The following is a 23330-nucleotide window of genomic DNA, read 5'->3' on the forward strand; positions in this document are numbered from 1 at the left end:
ACTTCACTTCATTCACAGCATTTACATAAGAAAACAACAACTATTTACACGTACTCTGTTTTTTATTGTGTTTGTCTCTGGGGCTCGTTAGCGGGAGAGCGCGCCCGCCGCAGCCGCTGCTGCTGCTGCGTGTGCCCGCGGTCTCCTCCTCCACCAGCAGCAGCAGCAGCAGTTAGCTCCGCGGCTAGCGCGTCAGTTAGCATGTAGCGCTGTTCCATTCACAGAGGCCATGTTAGCATGTTAGCACGTTAGCACGCTGCGTTAGCATCATCAGCGTGGTCCGTTCACTGTGTGCGATGCACAGGCGTCATTGTTCGGTGCGCTGCCGCTAAAAACTACGTTATCACAACCCGCTCAAATTCACTCATTTGTGGAAATCATACTGTCTTTTTATAATAATAATAATGATAATAATACTAAGCTCACAAGTTGCTGCTTTTTAATTGTGATATAGCCGCTAGCTTGGCTAAGTGTTGTTGTTACCTAATGCTAACTCGCTCACGACGTTGTTTTGTTTCTGCTGCTGCTGATGATGATGATGATGCTTTTAAAAAAGCCTTCGTCTCCGCACAGATTACACTTTAAATCGTGTTATTTATCAGAATGATTGCAGAAGTGATTGCGGAAGTTTGTGTTGCGTTGGCGGTTTTTACACTTGTACTGTGGATCCAGTTCTCGACCTCCGCACGTTTATCGCAGCTCTTTTTCTGCATAAATGTGTGCGTGTGTTCAGACCGATGTCCCACATTTAAACCACGCGGCCTCATCGACACGAACCTGCCGGAAACGGCGAGCGTCTGAGCCGCTGCAGCTGCTGCAATTGGCCGCTCGCCTCGCTTCGACCTCCCGGTCTTTTTTTTTTACTTTTGACGTTTGCGGTTCCCTGATTTCACTGGATCTCTGAGATCCACTTTCTTAATATTGTGTAACGTGGAAGTCAACACTTCTAAACCCTACGTTCAGTTTTGGTCAAAATAATTGACAACAGGAAATGTCTTTACGGTAAACTCTTTGTATTTGTCTTAAATCTTTTGATTTGGCTATTTTCTGTTGCATAGAAAACTGGCGTTAGTTGATGATGTTGAAAACCAACATTTTGTCTGATTTAAACAATGTTTGATATTTGCTCTTTTTGTTGCTAAGAATGTATGTTTTTAATGTATTGAATGATTGAATGATAACAATTATTAATACCATTAAAGTCCACTAGTGGGCCACAAACTGAACTTTAGAAAGCCGTACTGCCTGCCAGGGCTCGACTAATATCGGTTTTCGGTATTAGTTTTTTGATTGTTGAAATAAATAGCAGATGGTTTTAATTGGCGCGTTGTCTAGTTTCGGCCCCCAATAATTGGCCATGCTGATAATTGGTTAATTCCTGTTGCGTTTCCTGCACGGTCCTTTCTTGTGTTCACTGAAATAAAGATCCAGGTAAATTGCAGCATTTATATTATACAATATGAAACAGTTCAACTAAAATGAAGGAAAAGGGAGAATTGGCTTAAAAACTATCATTTATTGGCCATTGTCTGCACTAATTTCTAAAAATCATTCAAAATAATTAAGATTATTCACAAACTGTCAACACTTATTTATTAGAATATAATTTTATGTGGATGTAACTAAATGAAACAGTTAAATTGTGTTTTCTACACGTTGATTCCAGTGTTATATTTGTTAATGTCTGTTTTTTGTGTATTAAGTTCTGTTGATTTTTCTAACTGATTCCCTTTGTTTTGGTCTCACAGAGAAAGAGCAGCAAGAGGCGATTGAACACATTGATGAAGTCCAAAATGAAATTGACAGGTAATGTATTAACTTTACAAACACACGAATAGTTCATTAAAACAAAACATGCAAGGGGAAAATGACATCTTTGAAAAAGAATGTCAGCTTTTATGTCTTGAAGAAGAAAAAAGTGGAATAGTTTGTAAAATATGTCTAAGAAATGATTTAAAGCAGTCAAATCACAATATGAAAATAACTGTTACTTGCAGGGTGAATGAATTGGAGTTCATTACAAAATAACCAAACTGGGATTTGTTTTTATTTTCTACCTCTGTTTGCAATGTAATTTGATTTAATTGAATTGTTATTGATTTTCGTCCGTGCAGGTTGAACGAGCAGGCCAGTGAGGAAATCCTCAAAGTAGAACAGAAATACAACAAACTCCGTCAGCCGTTCTTTCAGAAGAGGTCAGAACTGATCGCCAAAATCCCAAATTTCTGGGTCACCACGTTTGTCAACCATCCACAAGGTGAGTGATGGAGCGTGAGGCGTGCGTCACGTCCGTCTGTGGAATCACGAGCGTTCATGACACGTGGGTTTTGTTTTTACTGTTTTCAGTATCTGCTCTACTCGGAGAGGAAGACGAAGAAGCGCTTCATTACCTGAGCCGAGTGGAGGTGACGGAGTTTGAAGACATCAAGTCAGGCTACAGAATAGATTTTGTAAGTAATGTTACAAAAAAAGTAATATTCACATTTAAGAAGCTGGAAAACCCGTTTATCAAAATATTTGGCGGTTAATTTAGTAAGCAATTATATGTTCTTCTTACCTGTGGCTGTTTTTCTGTCTTTAAAGTATTTCGATGAAAATCCGTACTTTGAAAACAAAGGACTTTCCAAAGAGTTCCATCTGAACGAGAGCGGAGATCCATCTTCTACGTCGTCGGAAATCAAATGGAAATCAGGAAAGGTTGGTGTACATTTGTTCAATTTTCCATGACACGTCATTTCGAGAAATGAAAATGACTTAACACTGCAGTACATATATTGGGTCTGTATGTGGTGCTGTACGTGAAGACGTGTAGTTTGCACTTAGACAAGACGGCGTGTGTCCGCGTGTTTCAATCTGAACGCCAATATCTCTCGTCTTGACTCAAGGATCTGACCAAGCGCTCCAGCCAGACACAGAACAAAGCAGGAAGGAAGAGGCAACACGAAGAGCCCGAGAGCTTCTTCACCTGGTTCACCGACCACGCTGACGCCGGCGCCGACGAGCTCGGCGAGGTCATCAAGGACGACATCTGGCCAAACCCTCTGCAGTACTACCTGGTACGTTGATCACCACAGAACACCTGAGCCGGGCTGAGGTCAGAGGACGCAACGTCTCACACCAGACATGTTTTATTTGTTAAATTGTAAAGACACCAGTGCTGATGGCTACACAAATATCGCAAAATAAAATGCTATTTAAATATTCAATGGTAACTGAATTATCCTGCACTGAAGCAGCTAACATGATGCATTCAAAGACCCTAGTAAATGTCATCATTCTCTGGCACTAACAGCGTGTTGAGTTTAGAGGAGCAGACTTGAGATGCATTCAAGAAACCTGTGTTTCCGTCTCCAATTTTTACAGCAAAACTTAACAGTAAAAAAGTTAAACCTGGTCCTGACAACTCGATGGACTCCTGCTGGACCGAGTTGTAATTTCTTAAAGATGACGTGTCTTTGGTTTTTAAGGTGTCAGTTGTGACGAGTGACAAAATAAGACATTTGATCTTAGTGATGGAGGCAGCAGGGGATCAACAACTCGTGTGTGTGTGTGTGAGATGTTAAAATCACTGACTTTCTCGATGGGCTTTGGTGTGGGAGAGTGAGTGGTTTATACAAGGAAAAGTTGAACTGTAAGATAAAACATGTTAAGACAAAGTAGATTGTTTTCCTGGTGTCTGACCTCTGACCTCCTGACATGTTTAAATGAAGATAACATTGTAAATAAAAGGGCGTGGTGCAGCTGTAAACGTTGAAATTGGTCCACAGGTCCCCGACATGGACGACGAAGAGGGTGAAGGTGAGGAAGAGGAGGAGGACGAGGAGGGACTGGAGGACATTGATGAAGAGGGAGATGAAGACGGGGAGGATGATGAAGAGGATGATGGAGAAGATGGCGAGGTAATAAAGATATTTCACACCTGAGCAAGGTTATCATAGTTTTTTTAGTTTTTAAAGCTTTGTTTTAGTTTATTTTTTTGTCTTATATAAAACTTTCAAAATTAAAAGGATTTGTTTGAAATTAATTTACAAAGATGAAAACTAAGAAAATTTTCACTACACCTTTTATTTAATTTTAGATTTGTAAACACAATTCAGCTCCAGGTTATCGTTTTAACTTAACTATAATAACTTTGTACCTGAGATTTTTGCTATATGATAAACTTTGTTTTTTTTCCAGGATGACGAAGGAGAAGACGACTAATAAAATAACATCAACTTCCCAAACCCTCGACCTTCTTTTCCCTGTTTGGTTTTTTCCACTCATGTTCGGGAGCAAAGTTTTTTTTTTTTTTTTTTTACTTTTTTGTTTTGTTTTTTTTAAGTAATGCGTGTGTGTGTGTGTGTGCGCGCTTCATTTTCCATTCTGAAGCCTCTTCACCTGTTGGTGCCATGTTCTGTTCTCCTTTGACTCGTCTTTATCTTACAGCCGACGGCACTTTGCCCTGAATTGTGAGTAAAATCTCCCCCGAAGTCATGGAAAATATAAAATAAAGTGTTCCACTAGATTCAGCACGGCATTCTGAGTAGAATTTGATGATTGACACATTAAAGATTGAGTGGTTAATTTTTGACTAAAGCCATGGTGTAGTGACCTAGTGCTAGCAGACATCAAATCCCCCCCACCCTGTATTTTTATTTAGTTGGGGTGTTTGAATCCCTTGATTAAAAAAAACAAACAAAAACCACCTTATTTTTCCCCTTAAGTACCAGCTCATTCCTTTGACTTGTAATGTTTCTGGGGCAGGGGGCGGGGCCAGCTGGGGAAGGGAGGGGCGGGGCAGGCGTGCATCAGTTTTTGGGGAGAGTGTTATTTTGACATCATTTCTATGGGACTTTTTTTTGTTTTTCTTTTCATTGTATTGTTTTACAGATATCCATGAGATTTGAAATGACATTTTTAATAAAGAAAAAAATGGAGAAAAAAAAACACCAAGCTTGCTTTATGGGTTAAAATAAAGAAGTATGAAATAAAACACTTTACTTTTTCTGCTGTGGGGAAAAAAAAGCCATTTTGATCAGGCAGAGGAAAGGGCACCTGGGTTTAAATGAACAGTGTTTGTAAGTCTGTCATCAGCTGGTGAAGGATTTTGGAGTCATTAACAAACTCGATGCAAAGTCTTCACGTAACAATCGCTGCGTTATTAGAGCCAGGAAAGTTTCCTTGGACTCCTGGAAAGTGGTTTTAGTGACGATGTCGGGCCAAGCGCTCGGCTGGAACGCCCAACCTGCAGAGAGGGAACAAAACGGAGGTTAAAACCAGGGTTACAATCGTTTGGTTATGTAATATTTGCGAGGTGGAAGATGCAACAAGCTTAAGTATTTTATAAAAATCCCAACAAGACAAAACAACCATCTCTGAATCAAATAAAACAGTCTACAAGAAAACGAGCATCATACTGTGCTGAGGTTGGATGCAGTTAGTGTGACAGGTGAACATCAAATGAACAGATGAGACACAGCTAACACTGAATGCTATGTTGAACTTTGATAGCCTTATTAAACTAATTGAAAACATTGGTTTTTTTTTTATATTATCCAAAAGATGTGTTCATCTTACATGTCTATATAATAAAAAGAATCCACCAGCTTCAGGTTAAAATTGTTTTTAATATATGTTGTCATACTGATTCATACACCGGGAACGGGACAAATAAAGTGTGTAAAACTTATGATTTAAGTTTTTCATTATCAAATAAAAGTATTATTAGCCATGTCAATTTGTGTCCCCACTTTGTATAGAATGTGTTTTGTTTTCTAATGTAACTGTTTATCATGAATAAGTGTGTATTTAGATCTAGAGTGTCTGTTCCACCTGTTTCTTAGTGGTTTTTGCACTGAGTGAACCCGTCAGCGGTGCCTCCTCCTGGTTCGTACCCACCTAGATGACTGTGACAGCGGGGACAGGTGGCCACGGTCCAGGAGAAGCCCGGGAACCAGGAGAAGTGTTTGTCTGCGGGCCAGTGCACGTCGACGTCCGCCCTCCTGAACGTGATCACCTCGAACTTGTGTCCGTGCGGGTTTTCAAACAGCTGCACGTGGACTCTGCGGCCTCCCACCAGCGTGTCGTTGCGGCCGGACAAAGACAGTCTGCTCGGCACCGAGTGGATGTCGGCACCGACCGCCAGCTCGTGTCCGCACGCTCGGCATAATATGAGGGCGACGTCGCTGCTGGTTCCGGTTCCCGTCGCCCGCTCCTCTGTGTCCTCCGCGGCAGCAGCGCACGCGGCAGCGGACTGAAGTAAAGAGGAGTAAAGGAGGAAGACAAAGGAAACGCGGTGAAGAGTTGTCGCGGTGAAAGGCTGCGGCCTCCGACTGACTCTCATCGCTGCTACACAAGCGCGCGCGCGCACACACACACACACACACACGGACGGTTAATGCTATGCTAGCATGTAGCCACCGTAGAGAATGCGTCAACCATGACGCCATATTGGTCAGGGCATGGCCAGATTTAAAACTAGAGGTAAACCTCGATTTCCCGTTTACGTCGACGTGGTCACGTCCTGGTCTTGCCCGGACCAACATGGCGGTCACGTTTACGTACGATTCTTGTATCCACTACTACGGCGTTTATGCGTACGTCTGTGGCTATGCTAGCGCCTTCGTGTAGCAATAACTTAACGTCAATTGTGACTTGTGCCATATGAATAAGTGACGTTTGTTGAATAGTAACGGTGATATTACGGCTGTGTAAGCCAAATAAATAAAGAGGGTAAATGTTGATTATTAGTGGATTTAGGACGTGATTAATAACTTACAAATAGCATTAGCTTAGCTCGCGCTTCAATGTAGCTAATGTCCCGTCGTTTTTTATGTAAAATTAAATAATATTTTATTTGTAACGTTTAGTTTACACGTAATTGGTCTAAAAGAACATCCACAAATACATTTAACATTTAAGTGAGACTTTCTTTAAAAACACTTTCAAATTGTTTTGTTGACATTAGCCTCTTTTGTGTCTATTCTTCCCATTTTTCCCTTATTTGTTCATTTAAAATCTAGTAAATGAACTTCACATTAAACATAAGAGCATTATTCAAGTATGTGTGTCATCATTACAGAATTCACAAGGAAGTGCAGTCATTCAAAGCATTTCCTGCTCAACAGTTGAACTGGGTTTTATTTGAATAAAACAATGACTTCAGTCAGACATTATAACCCCCTGAATCAGTTCATTAGGAACACCAGTCAAATACTGGGTATTATTATCTTTTAAAACTAGGCTCTTGCTGAAAGTACACAGAGCTTTATTTTACAGTAGAGCTTCAGTGGAGCGGCAGGCCTCGTCCTTTTATGTGACTTTAATGTTGGTGTGAATCAGTATTGTATGGATGTAGAAGAAGAAAAGGAAGGAGACAGAAAACAACAAGATAAACTTCAGGTATGAAGAGGAAGAATGAGGATGACTATACGTGGGGATTGAAACCATACACAAACATGTCCTCGCAAATAATGTGGAAAATAAAAGAGTTTCCACTCCAAACAGAACAGATAGATTAATATTAGTGATTCTGACCTTACGATACTAATCATTTAGAATTCTTCAAGTAATGATCAAAAAAGTAAGTCTACCTGTCTGTCTGTCTATCTATCTATCTAACTCTACGTTCATGACATGTCGGTAAAGTGGATGTAAATGTGATTTATTGATGATAATTCTTTACAACTACGAGCAAATGACTTTTACTTGTATAAGAGTGTTTATAAATTATAATACCGTTAATCTAGATTAAATAATTCAGATTTCTATGTGTGAAAACACTGGGGGTAAATAACGGGTGTTTACGCCTGTCTATCACTTCTCCGACGCACCGTGAACGCAGCATTCCGTTAGCTTTCAGCAGCGGTCACCACGGCGACGCGTATGGAAACGCTCCTCCACCAATCACAGAGTGAGGCCGTACAAACGAGCCAATCAGAGGGCCCCGTGTCTCGGTGGCTTCCGCAGTCAGAAGTTAGAACAGTAGAAGAAGAAACGCTCGTTTCTGTTGTAAACAGGAAAGTTTAGCGAGCTAGCTCGTTAGCATGTGAGCTAGCAGCGTGCTAGCTCTCGTTGTTGTGGGGTTTAATGACCCGGAACTCGGTGTGAAAGTCACTGTAGCGTCTCCATAGAATCAATGAAAACCCGGGATTTAGCGGCGACACCGCCACCGGTTCACGTCCACGTACCGGAGACGACACCTGTGTACGTTCACCTGAGGAGGAGGAGGAGTCCCGGCAAATCCCCGCAGGTTAAATCCACAAATAACACGGGTTTATTTACTGTGTTTTTACCGATAACCAAAGTCTAAATATTCAAACAACTCTGTGGTTATATTTTACAGTTCATCAACTTGGTTTCTTCATTTAAAATGCACTGATTTAGGGCTGAAAATGACTAAATAAACTATTTTGATAATCGATCGATCAGTTTGAGTGTTTTTAAATAATTCAAACCAGTTTGTGTCATTTTTCAGCTTCTTAAATGTGAAGATTATCTGGTTTCTTTGCTCCATAAAACAAAGAAATCATTCAAACTGAAAACATCATCATTTCCTGATCAACATGTTTACAAATAATCAGACAGAAAATGAAAAGATTTTCTTTTTACTTTGTACAAAATAAGAGAAAACTACCACAGACACAACATTTAAAAACTGACACAGAGTCCACAAGTAATGAGGTTTAACAGAAAGATGTCAAGAAAGAGACATAAAATCACCACAAAGACACAAATCTACCACAGCAATACATCGTCAAAATCTGAAATCCACCAGAGACACAGAACGAGACCACAGACGTGTCCACAAATAGACACACAGGGTCAACTTTGGCAGGAAAACGGAATAAAATCATGTACGTACAAGAAAATAAAGAGCCAAACAACAACAGAGACACAAACTAGGAGGTCAAATGTCAACAAAGAGACACAAAAGTATGACAAAGATATAATATGAGATCAAGGAAGACACAAATATAGACAGACACAGAAGTACCACAATGTCTGGGAAAAACACCACGGACACAAAAGGAGACACCTAAACTGTCCACGAAGACTAACACTTTTTAAACAGAGAGACAACGTTATCAGAACAACTAGATTAATGTAGCGTAGTAGTAGTAGTAGTAGTAGTGTAGTAGTAGTAATAATAAAACCCAGAGCCACACATCAACAGAGATGTAAATGACCACAAAGACACAACATCAGATCAGATCAGAGTTTAAACAGGATCAGTGATGCTTTCAGGCTCACATGGACTTTGTTTTCTTTCTGTAGAACAGAACCAAAGAAGTCCAGGTGAAGGGAGACGGAGGGAAACCCAAGGCCCGGTCGCCATGGATACCTCCAGGAAGACTGTCCCGCAGAAAGAGCGTGGAGTTGAACAAGTGTCAGGTGTGTTGACGTCTCACTGTCAACCAAAGCATGTGAGTATTCTCTGATCTGTGTGTGTGTGTGTGTGTGTGTGTGTGTCAGGATCAGAGAGGGCGGGGTCAGCATCAGTCAGAGAGCGTGAACAGACGTCAGCAGGAGGACGAGACGCCTGCAGAGTCCAACCTCTGTCTCCTGCTCCGAGAACAGGAAGACATTCAGTGTCTGAAGAGGTGAGACACACAAACACTCACAGGAGCTGCTGCTCTGCCGCTGCCTCGTGTGGTCACTTTGTGTCACTGAAGTATGTCGAACTTCAATGTTTTCAAAGCCCAATTTGACAAAATCACACATTTGAACTCAGTGAGTGTGTGTGTGATGTTAAAATCACTGATCTTCTCTGTGGGCTTTGGTGTGGGAGAGTGAGTCCTTTACAAACGTCAGACAAAGACGTGATCATGTGACTTAAACTGACGTAGATTTCCTTGAGTTTTGTCATGTGCTCGCTCACAGCTCAGTCAGTGCCTAAAACTATGGTTTCATCTGTGATTTCCCTCTCTTGTTGTCCACAGGTCAGATTGTCAGGGTCAGCACAGAGACGCTGACCTTCTCCTCAGAGCCCTCGTAGAAGCCGAGGTCGACGGCGTCGCCGTAGCCAATCAGCTTTCAGCCCTGAAGGAGACGGTCACCAGCCTCACCAAGGTGTTCATTTACATGTCATTTAATCTCACAGTGAGCACAAGGTGGTGAGGAGGATGCAGGACACATGTTCTTCATGTGTGTGTGTGTGTGTGTGTGTTGTAGGAGAAGCAGCTGTCAAAGAGTCACACGGCGTCAGTGGGACGACAGCAGGAGCTGCTGCTGCACAAGATCCACATGTTTGACCAGAGCAACCAGAGCCTGAGACAGCTGCTCCGAGAGAGGGGCGGACACGAGGTACGACACAGCACCAGCACAAAGCATGCTTTTATTTGCCTCACAATAACTTTACTGCAGTCTCAGAGGGAGGACAATTCTTTTATTTTAATTTGATTTATTTCCAAGAAAAATAAACTTGAATTGGTGTAAGCACATTGTTTTTATTTAAATAGTTTATGTATTTGATTGTTTTTGAGTTCATTCAGCTGCAAATAAATCAGTCATTTTAACAACAAACAGGAAGAAAATGTCACAAATCATGAAAAAGACTTTCTATTATGTGAAATAATAAAGTTCTTGTTTGTTTCCACAGAGAGAATCACTGCTGTGGTCAGAACACACGGACGCTCTGAAGCAGAGACTGACCGACAGTGAAGCTGAGAACTCTGTAAAGTCACACACAGAACTGTCCTTATCTTTATCCTTAAATCATAGAAAAATGAAAATGATCATATTATCAAAACCCGTCCTCATGTGTCTCAGCGTCTTCAGGCCAAACTTGCCAACAAAGAGAAAGAGGCGTCCAAACTCGCCGAGCACTTGGACTTTGAAAAGGTAAAGATTCGGCTTTTTTCGATCGTTCTGTTCTTACCACTGAGAGAGAAAACTCCCATCATCCTCTGCTTCCCTCTGTCGCCGCAGGACAGCGTCAAGACGTCGGACGAGCTTTCGAGAATCCTGGAGTCGAAGCGCGATCATCTGGAGACGCAGCTGAACAGAGTCGAGGATGAGAAGTCTCGTCTGGCTGCTCACATTCAGGTGAGAGAGTCAAACTCTTTAAAGACATTTGTCCACACTTAGTGAGTCTCATGTGTCTCCTTCTTCTCTCTCTGTGTGTGTGTGTGTGTGTGTGGAGCAGAGGATGCAGCAGAACCAGCAGCAGCAGCATCAGGAGCTCCACACTCTGCAGAAGGAGCTGCTCGCTCAGAGGCAGCGGCGGAACGACGACCACGAGTGGGAAGCTCTGACTCGGCTGACTCAGCACGCCGAGCGAGCCGAGGAGTCCGTCAGAGAGCTCGCGGGGAAGCTTCACGAGAAGGTCGGTGCTCGCTCGAGTGTGGACCTGTCGACTGTCAACAGTTCACGGCTTTAAGAGTCACACTGTGTGTCCTCCTGTGTTCAAGGAAAGTGAACTGGCCCGAGTTCTGTCCACGTCCAGTGACTGGTGTCTGCGACACTCCAGAGAAGCTGCTGCCAAAGTGAAGCTCGAGGAGGAAGTGGCTGCACTCAGACTGTGAGTGCGACGAATATACAGGAGGAAAATAAAAAAATAAAAATATACAGGAGGAAAATAAAAAAATAAAAATATACAGGAGGAAAATAAAAAAATAAAAATATACAGGAGAAAAATAAAAATATACAGGAGAAAAATAAAAAAATAAAAATATACAGGAGGAAAATAAAAAAATAAAATATACAGGAGAAAAATAAAAATATACAGGAGAAAAATAAAAAAATAAAAATATACAGGAGAAAAATAAAAATATACAGGAGAAAAATAAAAAAATAAAAATATACAGGAGGAAAATAAAAAAATACAGGAGGAAAATAAAAATATACAGGAGGAAAATAAAAAAATAAAAATATACAGGAGGAAAATAAAAAAATAAAAATATACAGGAGGAAAATAAAAAAATAAAAATATACAGGAGAAAAATAAAAATATACAGGAGAAAAATAAAAAAATAAAAATATACAGGAGGAAAATAAAAAATAAAATATACAGGAGAAAAATAAAAATATACAGGAGGAAAATAAAAATATACAGGAGAAAAATAAAAAAATTAAAATATACAGGAGAAAAATAAAAATATACAGGAGGAAAATAAAAATATACAGGAGGAAAATAAAAAAATAAAAATATACAGGAGGAAAATAAAAAAATAAAAATATACAGGAGGAAAATAAAAAAATAAAAATATACAGGAGAAAAATAAAAATATACAGGAGAAAAATAAAAAAATAAAAATATACAGGAGGAAAATAAAAAAATAAAATATACAGGAGAAAAATAAAAATATACAGGAGAAAAATAAAAAAATAAAAATATACAGGAGAAAAATAAAAATATACAGGAGAAAAATAAAAAAATAAAAATATACAGGAGGAAAATAAAAAAATACAGGAGGAAAATAAAAATATACAGGAGGAAAATAAAAAAATAAAAATATACAGGAGGAAAATAAAAAAATAAAAATATACAGGAGGAAAATAAAAAAATAAAAATATACAGGAGGAAAATAAAAAAATAAAAATATACAGGAGAAAAATAAAAATATACAGGAGAAAAATAAAAAAATAAAAATATACAGGAGGAAAATAAAAAATAAAATATACAGGAGAAAAATAAAAATATACAGGAGGAAAATAAAAATATACAAGAGAAAAATAAAAAAATTAAAATATACAGGAGAAAAATAAAAATATACAGGAGGAAAATAAAAATATACAGGAGGAAAATAAAAAAATAAAAATATACAGGAGAAAAATAAAAATATAAAAATATACAGGAGGAAAATAAAAAAATAAAAATATACAGGAGAAAAATAAAAAAATAAAAATATACAGGAGGAAAATAAAAATATACAGGAGAAAAATAAAAAAATACAGGAGAAAAATAAAAAAATAAAAATATACAGGAGGAAAATAAAAATATACAGGAGAAAAATAAAAAAATACAGGAGAAAAATAAAAAAATAAAAATATACAGGAGAAAAATAAAAATATACAGGAGAAAAATAAAAAAAATAAAAATATACAGGAGAAAAATAAAAAAATTAAAATATACAGGAGGAAAATAAAAAATAAAAATATACAGGAGAAAAATAAAAATATACAGGAGAAAAATAAAAATATACAGGAGAAAAATAAAAAAATAAAAATATACAGGAGGAAAATAAAAAATAAAAATATACAGGAGAAAAATAAAAAAATACAGGAGAAAAAATAAAAAAATAAAAATATACAGGAGGAAAATAAAAAAATAAAATATACAGGAGGAAAATAAAAATATACAGGAGGAAAATAAAAATATACAGGAGGAAAATAAAAAAATAAAAATATACAGGAGAAAAATAAAAAAATTAAATATACAGGAGAAAATAAAAAAATAAAATATACAGGAGAAAAATAAAAAAATAAAAATATACAGGAGAAAAATAAAAAAATAAAATATACAGGAGAAAAAAATAAAAATATACAGGAGAAAAATAAAAAAATACAGGAGAAAAAATAAAAAAATAAAAATATACAGGAGAAAAATAAAAATATAAAAATAAACAGGAGAAAAATTAAAATACAGGAGAAAAATAAAAATGTATTTTTGACACAAATCCAGAGATATACGTTCTCAACCTTCAGAATAAGGGCTCACTGTTGTTCACAGTCAGGTGACCGAGGCGAACGCTCAGCTTCGCTTGGTGGAGGAGAGGAGTCGAGCGGAGAGGGAGGAGCTTAGGAAGCAGATGCACCACGTCAGCGCTGAGAACGCGTCCAACAAACTGGAGAACCAGACGCTCAAGGTAGACGAGGACAAACAGAGACAGGGTGTGTCTCTGAAGCTCTTACAAGCTTTTTAGTTTAAGAAGGGTTAAACTTTTTACAAAGAGACACATCGTCCTCATCAAAGACACAAAAGTGTCCACGCAGAGACAAACACAGACACAGAGAGAATAAAATCATTTCATTCAGAGTCTGAAAGACACAAAACCAGACCACAAACAGAGATACTGAATAAAATCAAGTGCCACACGACAACTGAACACTGAAGTGTCAACAAAGAGACGTAAAAGAGACAGAATTCATCAAGAAAGAGACAAAAATTCAATTGTTTTGTTCAAAATAAGGAATGAGACACAGAATGTCTTTAAATCAGTTCAATAAGAGACTGAAAATGTCCACAGAGAGTCTGTGTCCTCATCCGTCCACAAAAACATCGTCATGTCCAGGTTTGACAAGCACCGATATTTGTGTGGAATCAACCTTTAAAACTCCGCCTCCTTCAAACAGCTGTTCCTAACTGTGAAGAACAGAGAAAACCACGTGTTTTAAAGTCGTCATGTTTCCAGAGCGGCTTTAAGCCACGCCCACATTCACATCTGTGACCAACGGCAGAAACTGACAGAGAAACCACACTTTTAAAAAACACGGGAGAGAATGTTTGAGCAGAAGTTAGACGAACACACAGAGTTAGTGTTGATGAAGAGTTTGTTTAGAGAGTTTTGTCATTATTTTCACTCGTTATAAAATCTGAAACTTAAACTGCCATTGTTTAAAAAACGGAACATTTGTGAGCCGTTTAAAGTTTCAACCGCGTCTCTACGTTAAAGTTTGACGAAAGTGGGCGGGGCTCTCATCGTTTCTGCCACCGTTTCCCATTCATGTGTATGTGGAAATTCTTCGCAGTTTTTGTGAACTGTCCCTTTAAGAAACCGAGGTGTGTGTGTGTGTGTGTGTGTGTGTGTGTGTGTGTGTGTGTTTCAGGCCGAGTCGTCGTCGTGTGAGGAGAAAGTGCGCCTCCTGCAGTCTGAAGCTCGTCAGCTCAAGTTGTCCATCAAGAAGTTGGAGAACGTGGTGGAGAAATATAAGAAGAAGGTAAACGCGTCACCACGTCCTCACCGCCCTCTCTATGCTGTGGGCGTCAACCTTGTCCTCGACCGTGTGTCCGTCAGGTGCAGGAGGCGCGGCAGGAAGCGGACGACCTGTGCCTGAAGCTGCAGGAGACGCAGCAGGAGACGCGGGAGGTGCAGGAGAGCCTGGAGCAGGAGAAGGAGCGCGTGAGGAGGGAGCTGCTGGCACGACTGCGAGAGCTCGAGACCATGCCCGACCGACTGAGGAGGGCGGAGCAACAGCTGCGGGACGCACAGCAGGAGGCCGACGCCCACCAGAGGAGGAACATGGAGCACTGCTCCGCCCTCTCTGAGGTCAGACACAAGGTACGCGAGCGTCCTGCTGTCATGGTGATGATAATAATAATATTAAATAATAAAATCCATAATATGTCAATGAGAAAATATTAAACATACTTTAAACATGTTCATTTAGCGTTAACTTCATTTACATTTGTATCAATGAATCAGCTTCTTAAATCTGTCATTTTGTTTAAAGTAAAAGAAACTGATTTATATGCTAACATGCTAACTCAGTATTAAAAACAGTGTAAGTGTGTGAGCACGGATGCTAACGTCAACAGTCAGCGTTAGAGCAGACGCAGCAGCTCCCGTGTCCCCGCCCACTTACGTCATTGATTTTCTCTGTGAGGTTTGGTGTGGGAGTGTGATCGTCTGTGTCTCTGTCCCCTGTGTCTCTGTCCTCACTGTGTCTCTGTCCCCTGTGTCTCTGTCCTCTGTGTCTCTGTCCCCTGTGTGTCTGTCCTCACTGTGTCTCTGTGTCTCTAGCTTCACTGTGTCTCTGTCCTCTGTGTGTCTGTCCCCTGTGTCTCTGTCCTCACTGTGTCTCTGTCCTCTGTGTGTCTGTCCCCTGTGTCTCTGTCCTCACTGTGTCTCTGTCCCCTGTGTGTCTGTCCCCTGTGTCTCTGTCCTCACTGTGTCTCTGTGTCTCTAGCCTCACTGTGTCTCTGTCCTCTGTGTCTCTAGCCTCTCTGTGTGTCTGTCCCCTGTGTCTCTGTCCTCACTGTGTCTCTGTCCTCACTGTGTCTCTGTCCTCACTGTCCTCACTGTGTCTCTGTCCTCACTGTGTCTCTGTCCCCTGTGTCTCTGTCCTCACTGTGTCTCTGTCCCCTGTGTCTCTGTCCTCACTGTGTCTCTGTCCCCTGTGTGTCTGTCCCCTGTGTCTCTGTCCTCACTGTCGCTGTCCTCACGGTGTGTCTGTCCCCTGTGTCTCTGTCCCCTGTGTGTCTGTCCCCTGTGTCTCTGTCCTCACTGTGTCTCTGTCCTCACTGTGTGTCTGTCCCCTGTGTCTCTGTCCTCACTGTGTCTCTGTCCTCACTGTGTCTCTGTCCTCACTGTGTCTCTGTTCTCACTGTGTCTCTGTCCTCACTGTGTGTCTGTCCCCTGTGTCTCTGTCCTCACTGTGTCTCTGTCCTCACTGTGTGTCTGTCCCCTGTGTCTCTGTCCTCACTGTGTCTCTGTCCTCACTGTGTCTCTGTCCTCACTGTGTGTCTGTCCTCAGGTGGAGCAGCAGGGAGCTCAGCTGCAGACGTATCAGCAGAGGAATCTTCTGCTGCAGGAGGAGAACGACGTCCTCACAGAGAAAACACACAACTTAGAGAGGTGCACACAACGTGTGAGTGTGACCACAGACACACACGGAACACACTCAGTGAACAACGATGTTTGTTTGTTTGTTTGTTTGTTTGTTTGTTTGTTTTTAGAAAGCTGGAGAAAATGAAGTCAGAAAACAGAGACATGTGTGACACTGTGACGTCACAGGACGACATTCAGCAGCAGCTGGAGGACAAAACTCTGGAGTGCAGCGTCCTCACGAGACAACTGCAGCAGACTGTGGACGACGCTCAGAGACAGGTCTGTGGACTTTGGTGTGGGAGAGTGAGTGGTGTTGGAAAAGATAAAGATCATCACATGACTGTGTCTCTGTCCCATTGAATGTGTTTATATTCTCATGGATCTAAAAAAGAACCTTAGAAGGGTGTAAGAACCATGACTTAGGGCAGTGTTTCTCAGTCCTGGTCCTCAGGGAAACCTGGTCCAGCACCTGAAAGACCCGTTTATCTGAGTCAGAGAAACCAGGAAAAACTCGTCCTTTACTCTTGTCTTGTCTTGTCTTGTCTTCTCTGGCGTGCAGGTCGACGACGGCGTCCACAAAGTTCTGGTCAAAGAACGAGTGTCTCAGTCCAAAGTTCTGGATCTGCAGAGTCAACTGAGCCGAGCCAAATCAGAACTGAGTCAACAGCAGAGAAGCAAAGAGCAGGTACACGGCAGCATCACCCCTGCATCACCCCTTCATCACTCCTTCATCACTCCTTCATCACCCCTTCATCACCCCTTCATCACTCCTTCATCACCCCTTCATCACCCCTTCATCACTCCTTCATCACCCCTTCATCACCCCTTCATCACTCCTTCATCACCCCTTCATCACTCCTTCATCACCCCTTCCTCACTCCTTCATCACCCCTTCCTCACTCCTTCATCACTGCTTCATCACTCCTTCATCACTCCTTCATCACCCCTTCATCACTCCTTCGTCACCCCTTAATCACCCCTTCATCACCCCTTCCTCACTCCTTCATCACTCCTTCGTCACCCCTTAATCACTCCTTCATCACCCCTTCCTCACTCCTTCATCACCCCTTCATCACTCCTTCGTCACCCCTTCATCACCCCTTCATCACCCCTTCCTCACTCCTTCCTCACCCCTTCATCACCCCTTCATCACTCCTTCCTCACTCCTTCATCACTCCTTCATCACCCCTTCATCACTCCTTCCTCACCCCTTCATCACTCCTTCATCACCCCTTCATCACTCCTTCATCACTCCTTCATCACCCCTTCATCACTCCTTCATCACTCCTTCCTCACTCCTTCATCACCCCTTCATCACTCCTTCATCACCCCTTCATCACTCCTTCCTCACTCCTTCATCACCCCTTCATCACTCCTTCATCACCCCTTCATCAGTCCCTGTCTTTGGTCCAGATGGAAAACCGCTTCCAGACTCATCTTCAGAACCTGAAGGACAGACTGGATCAGTCTGACTGCACCAACAGAACTCTGCAGAACTACATCCACTTCCTGAAAACCTCCTACGGAAACGTGTTCGGTGACTCGTGGGTCGGGAGCTGACGGAGCTGTAATCTGACAGAACTGTAATCTGACAGAACTGTAATCTGACGGAGCTGTTATCTGACGGAGCTGTTATCTGACAGAACTGTAATCTGACAGAACTGTAATCTGACGGAGCTGTTATCTGACGGAGCTGTAATCTGACAGAACTGTAATCTGACAGAACTGTAATCCGACGGAGCTGTAATCTGACGGAGCTGTAATCCGACGGAACTGTAATCCGACGGATCTGTAATCCGACGGATCTGTAATCTGACGGAGCTGTAATCTGACAGAACTGTAATCCGACGGAGCTGTAATCTGACAGAACTGTAATCTGATCATGAAGCTCATAATATTAAAATCATGACGATTTTAATATTTTTCAAACTGTTGAATTTTTTTATTATTATTTATTCAGTTTAAATCATTGAAAAAAAAGTGCAAATTCTTACAGAATAAATAAATAATTAAAAAAAAGAAAAACATGTATCTGTCCTCGCTGTCTCTGTCCTCACTGTCTCTGTCCTCACTGTCTCTGTCCTCACTGTCTCTGTCCTCACTGTCTCTCTTAAAGAAAAACTTCTACTTTGTTTCAGTGTAATTTTTCCATCTCTTTTTCCTTCATTAATTCGTTTAATCTCCTGGATTATTTTCTCTTTAATGTCGGTTATTCCAACACTCTACATTTTTCTCCCTGTTTTATTCTTAACTTTTATTCATTTACTCTAATCCTGCAGTTTCCGTGCTGGGAACGAACGTGAAGGAACGAATAAATGAAGTTTGACTGATTTTGACTGAAGGTGACGTCGGTCCTCTCCGCTGCAGTTCGTGCTCGTGTCCACACAGTGTCGCTGTTTCTCTCCTGCGGCTGTGGCAGAGACTGACAAGAGAACGTGTTCACAAACCTGCGGCAAGCTGACGAAATTCAACACGCTCATAAATCAGAGACCGGATATTCAAGTGTTTTACATTTTTCAAAATAAGAGCAAAGGGTAAATTGTTTTTAACTAAAACTATTGAAAATATATATTTTTTTTCTCCTAAAGCTGAGGATACAAACATAAACCTTCAAAAACATGAACGGACAAGTAAGTAATATACATTTACAGCAGAAACAAATAATAAGTAAATAAATACAGACTGAGTAGGAAAAGTCAAAGATCCACACAATGAATGTTGAGTTCCAGACTTTCAGTTTTCAAGTGGTGATGGAAAATCGAGTAAAAGAGTAAAAGATAGAGATTGTCAACAAAATGACAGATGACACTTAATTATTATGGGAAAACCCTTATCCTTAAAGAGAATGTAAGGACAATTTCAAGATAATTATTATAAAAACAACAACAAACATATTATTCATGACAGACTAGAAGTACACACTTCTTAGAACAATTAAAAAATGTAGATGAAAAGGAAAATAAATAAATAGACGAAAAGATAATTAACATTACAGTAAGAATTTAAGCTGAAAGTGGTCAGAGTAATAAGTAAAATAACTGCACGATTTAAGAAAAATATATACATTTATACGTAAATACACATTTATTTTAGCAGAGATTAAAAAAAAATGTTTAACTTAATTTAACTGATTTCATTTTTATTTTACGGGGTGTTTAATTGTGAAAGTCACAGAGCGGAAGTGACACGTCACCGTGTCCGTTAGCTTCACACGCGTCTCCTCAGCGGTCCTCCTCTGAACCGAGCGGAACGCAAACGCTCGTCACGTCATCAAACGTCTGTGAATCTTCACCGAACAAACTCGCGGGGGTCGTCATGTCCGCGCGTGGAACGTTTGTCTCCGTTAAACCGCGTTTCTTCACCTTTTCTACAAGTTTCCACGCGATATGAAGACTACACGCGTGATTCGTGTGTCTCAGATTTGTGCGCTGAATCATCGCTAAAGACGCGGAGTTCGCGTGGAATCACGAAGTAAATAACGTTCATTTATTGTTTGTTTGTTTGTTTTTTAGCAGCGACTTCACTCGAGTTCTGTGTTTCTGATAAAAAAAAAAATGGCGTTTTTCGTGAAGAAGAAGAAATTTAAGTTCCAGACTCATCTGACGCTGGAGGAGCTCAGCGCGGTGCCTTTTGTTAACGGAGTTCTCTTCTGTAAACTCCGGCTGCTCGACGGAGACTTCGCCGCTACTTCATCCAGGTAAACACACACACGACACTACTCACTACTACACAACAAACCACACCACTGAAACACACACACACACACACGACACAACTAACTACTACACAACAAACCACACCACTGAAACACACACACACACACACACACACACACACGACACAACTAACTACTACACAACAAACCACACCACTGAAACACACACACACACACACACACACACACACACACACACGACACAACTAACTACTACACAACAAACCACACCACTGAAACACACACACACACACACACACACACACACACACACACACGACACAACTAACTACTACACAACAAACCACACCACTGAAACACACACACACACACACACACACACACACGACACAACTAACTACTACACAACAAACCACACCACTGAAACACACACACACACACACACACACACAACTAACTACTACACAACAAACCACACCACTGAAACACACACACACACACACACACGACACAACTAACTACTACACAACAAACCACACCACTGAAACACACACACACACACACACACACACACACACACGACACAACTAACTACTACACAACAAACCACACCACTGAAACACACACACACACACACACACACACGACACAACTAACTACTACACAACAAACCACGCCACTAAAACACACAAACGACACAACAAACTACGCCACTAAACGATTCTGAATTACACAATTAAACACCAAACCATAACAAACTTAATGAAAATGCACAAACTATACAAAACTACACTAAATTACACCCGAACATGAAACTACACTAAAGTAAAGTGAATCTCCTTCGTTGACGTGCGATGACGTCAAATTTCCTCTCACGATCATTTTCACCCTGAAAAACTCCATCAATGATAAAAGTGATTTTATTATTCATTAAGTTCACGTTCTTAATTGTTTAATACAAATGCACAACAAACGTGTCAATGTGTCAGAGAAATTCACAATTGCACAAAAAATGTGAGTGTTCAACATATATATATATATATACAGTATATATATATACTAAAGAACACAATGTCACAAAACGTGATGTAGTTGTTACTAAAGGGCTTTTTCTGCTACAAAAACGTTTTATTACAATATAACAATACGACAGTTTTGATGATACTGTAAATGTGTCTCATGAGCTCTTCACTTAGTGACTTCCTGTTAGTTCACGCGTTAAAGCTGTCGCGTCGCTCGTAAACCTGATGTTTGTTTGAGTTCAAGCAAACTGTTGTTTTCCTGGATTTCACTCGTCATCAGCTCAGCTGTCGGAGTTCACAGTCGGACGAAGAGTTTAGAGTCAGACGAAGGGTCGATGAAGAGTTTAGAGTCAGACGAAGAGTCAAAGGGAGAGTTTTTCCTCAGTTTTGTCATCAGCAGAGATGATCTTCCTCCTCCTCATTGGAGTTACAGTGGAGATTATGTAACATCTCAGCTCCTCTTTCTCTCTCTCTCTCAGGCGAGGTCTCTGCAATGCACGCACGCACACACACACACAGACATACACACACAGACATGCACACACAGACAGACAGACAGACAGACAGACAGCTGACAGACGGCGTCTTTGTACGAGGCCTCGTCTTGTTGTGGTCGGGCTGTGGTGGAGTCACGTGTCTGTCGTGGTTGACCTGTGACCTCTGTGACCTCAGCACATCAGTGTCATGACAGCGCTTCAGAAGCTGCAGTAAAATCTGTGTGTGTGTGTGTGTGTGTTTACAGACGTCAGATAAAGACGTGATGGTGTTGTGCAGGTGTTGCAGGTGTGCTGTGATGGCTCCTCCCTGTTCTGGCTGCAGGTGTCAGTCACTGTGTGACTTCCTGAAACGACCGGTGTTATATTTATACTCAGAGACGTTGCTTTAGAGAAAAGTGAGAAATGAATAAACGATAAACGACTGAATGAATGCTTTCATGGTTTCCAGGATGTTTACATTGTGTTGCAGTAGAACATGGAGGACTCGTTTTCAGACTAAAGAGGCGGCTGTCCTATTTGTGGTGCTGTAACCTACTTACTGTCCCCTCACACGCACACACACACACTCACACACAGAGAGAACCTTTGTGTTGTTGGCTGCACTCGTACTTTTACAGTTTCACTGTTGGAACAGAAACTGTGCTGTGCTCTTTGACTGCGGCACAATCACACACAAATATCCAGCTTTCATCTGTCTCTGTGTGCAACAGTCTGTTAGTCACTGGTTTTATTCATCTTCTTTATTAAGAAACAAGAAAAACAACATGTTCCCCAAAATAGAATAGAATCAAAATGTGATTAAACACAGCGTTGAGAACAAAATGGCGTCTGCAGGCCGCGGTCAGTAATTACTGAGCTCTTGTGGAACATGTTGAAGTGTCTGCTACGTTATAATCAGCTGTTCCCACACTTCTCTAAGTTTAGACTTTCACTCAAACACCACAGCGGTGACCATTCAGGTCTGTAGAATTCTGGGATGGTTGTGATTTAAATGTTTAATACAATTAAAACTCCATCGTTTAACTCAAAAGAATCTGTCAAATAGTTTAAGTTTAAGAGGATGAGGAGGAAGATGAGTTCACAGAGGTGGACGTAAATGTTCACGACGTTCAGGTGAAAGAAATGAAGAAGTACTAAAGTAGCAGAGAGAGGGATGGTCTCGCGTAATCGCGATAAGTCTCGCGATCACGCGTGATAGTCTCTCGTGATCGTGATAAGTCTCTCGTGATCCTGATAGTCTCAGGTGATCGTGATAGTCTCGCGTGATCGTGATAATTCTGCGTGATCGCGATAGTCTCGCGTGATCGTGATAAGTCTGCGTGATCGCGATAGTCTCAGGTGATCATGATAGTCTCGCATGATCGTGATAAGACTTTGATAGTCTCGCGTGATAGCTTCAATGGAACTAACAGCTAAGCTAACATCGCAGGTATTAACATAAAATCACTGTCTTCTTCTTTTGAGGATGATGGTGAAGCTCTCACAGCACCCTCTGCTGGACACCGTAGTTACTGTAAAACACCTGATGGGGGTTGAAGGCTTTTGAACAGGTTTAGAGTGTGAATTATCATCCACCTCTGCACTGTAGCGTCACTGTGAACATGTTACATTGTCAGATGATTCTCTTGTGGTTGAGTTTTGTCTCAGTTTGTGGTTTTTAAGG

The 23330-nt window shown here is 40.9% G+C and overlaps 4 protein-coding genes across 6 annotated transcripts in view; 3 read left to right on the top strand and 1 right to left on the bottom strand.

The window, feature by feature from the left end:
* The window catches only part of LOC131464066 (protein SET-like), a 4720-nt gene extending 209 nt beyond the window's left edge, over positions 1-4511 (top strand). The window contains exons 2-8 of the mRNA XM_058636338.1: positions 1749-1806; positions 2115-2257; positions 2347-2450; positions 2584-2697; positions 2886-3056; positions 3768-3899; positions 4180-4511. Of these exons, the coding sequence (XP_058492321.1) occupies positions 1749-1806; positions 2115-2257; positions 2347-2450; positions 2584-2697; positions 2886-3056; positions 3768-3899; positions 4180-4203 (746 nt within the window). The 3' untranslated portion in view covers positions 4204-4511. The remainder of the gene's footprint in view (positions 1-1748; positions 1807-2114; positions 2258-2346; positions 2451-2583; positions 2698-2885; positions 3057-3767; positions 3900-4179) is intronic.
* A 438-nt stretch (positions 4512-4949) lies between these two features.
* On the bottom strand, positions 4950-6578 carry si:ch211-51h9.7 (uncharacterized protein LOC558400 homolog). 2 transcript variants are annotated; one of them, XM_058636339.1, is made up of 2 exons: positions 5881-6570; positions 4950-5227 (listed from the first exon to the last, which is right to left on the bottom strand). In XM_058636339.1, exons 1-2 carry the CDS (start codon positions 6323-6325, stop codon positions 5073-5075), a joined length of 600 nt encoding a protein of 199 aa, XP_058492322.1. In that variant the 5' UTR covers positions 6326-6570; the 3' UTR covers positions 4950-5072. The 2 variants fall into 2 exon arrangements, with proteins under 2 accessions (XP_058492322.1, XP_058492323.1); XM_058636340.1 differs by having other exon boundaries at positions 5143-5227; positions 5815-6578.
* Positions 6579-7591: 1013 nt separating this feature from the next.
* On the top strand, positions 7592-18390 carry LOC131464063 (outer dense fiber protein 2-like). 2 transcript variants are annotated; one of them, XM_058636329.1, is made up of 17 exons: positions 7592-8233; positions 9259-9375; positions 9457-9584; positions 9924-10053; positions 10156-10287; positions 10583-10657; positions 10753-10824; positions 10912-11028; positions 11129-11308; positions 11394-11503; positions 13655-13790; positions 14752-14862; positions 14940-15191; positions 16399-16499; positions 16601-16751; positions 17032-17157; positions 17886-18390. In XM_058636329.1, exons 1-17 carry the CDS (start codon positions 8120-8122, stop codon positions 18030-18032), a joined length of 2199 nt encoding a protein of 732 aa, XP_058492312.1. In that variant the 5' UTR covers positions 7592-8119; the 3' UTR covers positions 18033-18390. The 2 variants fall into 2 exon arrangements, with proteins under 2 accessions (XP_058492312.1, XP_058492311.1); XM_058636328.1 differs by having other exon boundaries at positions 7593-8233; positions 14940-15203.
* A 1354-nt stretch (positions 18391-19744) lies between these two features.
* eeig1a (estrogen-induced osteoclastogenesis regulator 1a) overlaps positions 19745-23330 on the top strand; it is a 14000-nt gene continuing 10414 nt past the window's right edge. Inside the window, exon 1 of the mRNA XM_058636877.1 lies at positions 19745-20169. Within this exon, the coding sequence (XP_058492860.1) occupies positions 20027-20169 (143 nt within the window). The 5' untranslated portion in view covers positions 19745-20026. The remainder of the gene's footprint in view (positions 20170-23330) is intronic.

This window comes from Solea solea, chromosome 8 (assembly GCF_958295425.1).
Source record: "Solea solea chromosome 8, fSolSol10.1, whole genome shotgun sequence".
Taxonomy (NCBI): domain Eukaryota; kingdom Metazoa; phylum Chordata; class Actinopteri; order Pleuronectiformes; family Soleidae; genus Solea; species Solea solea.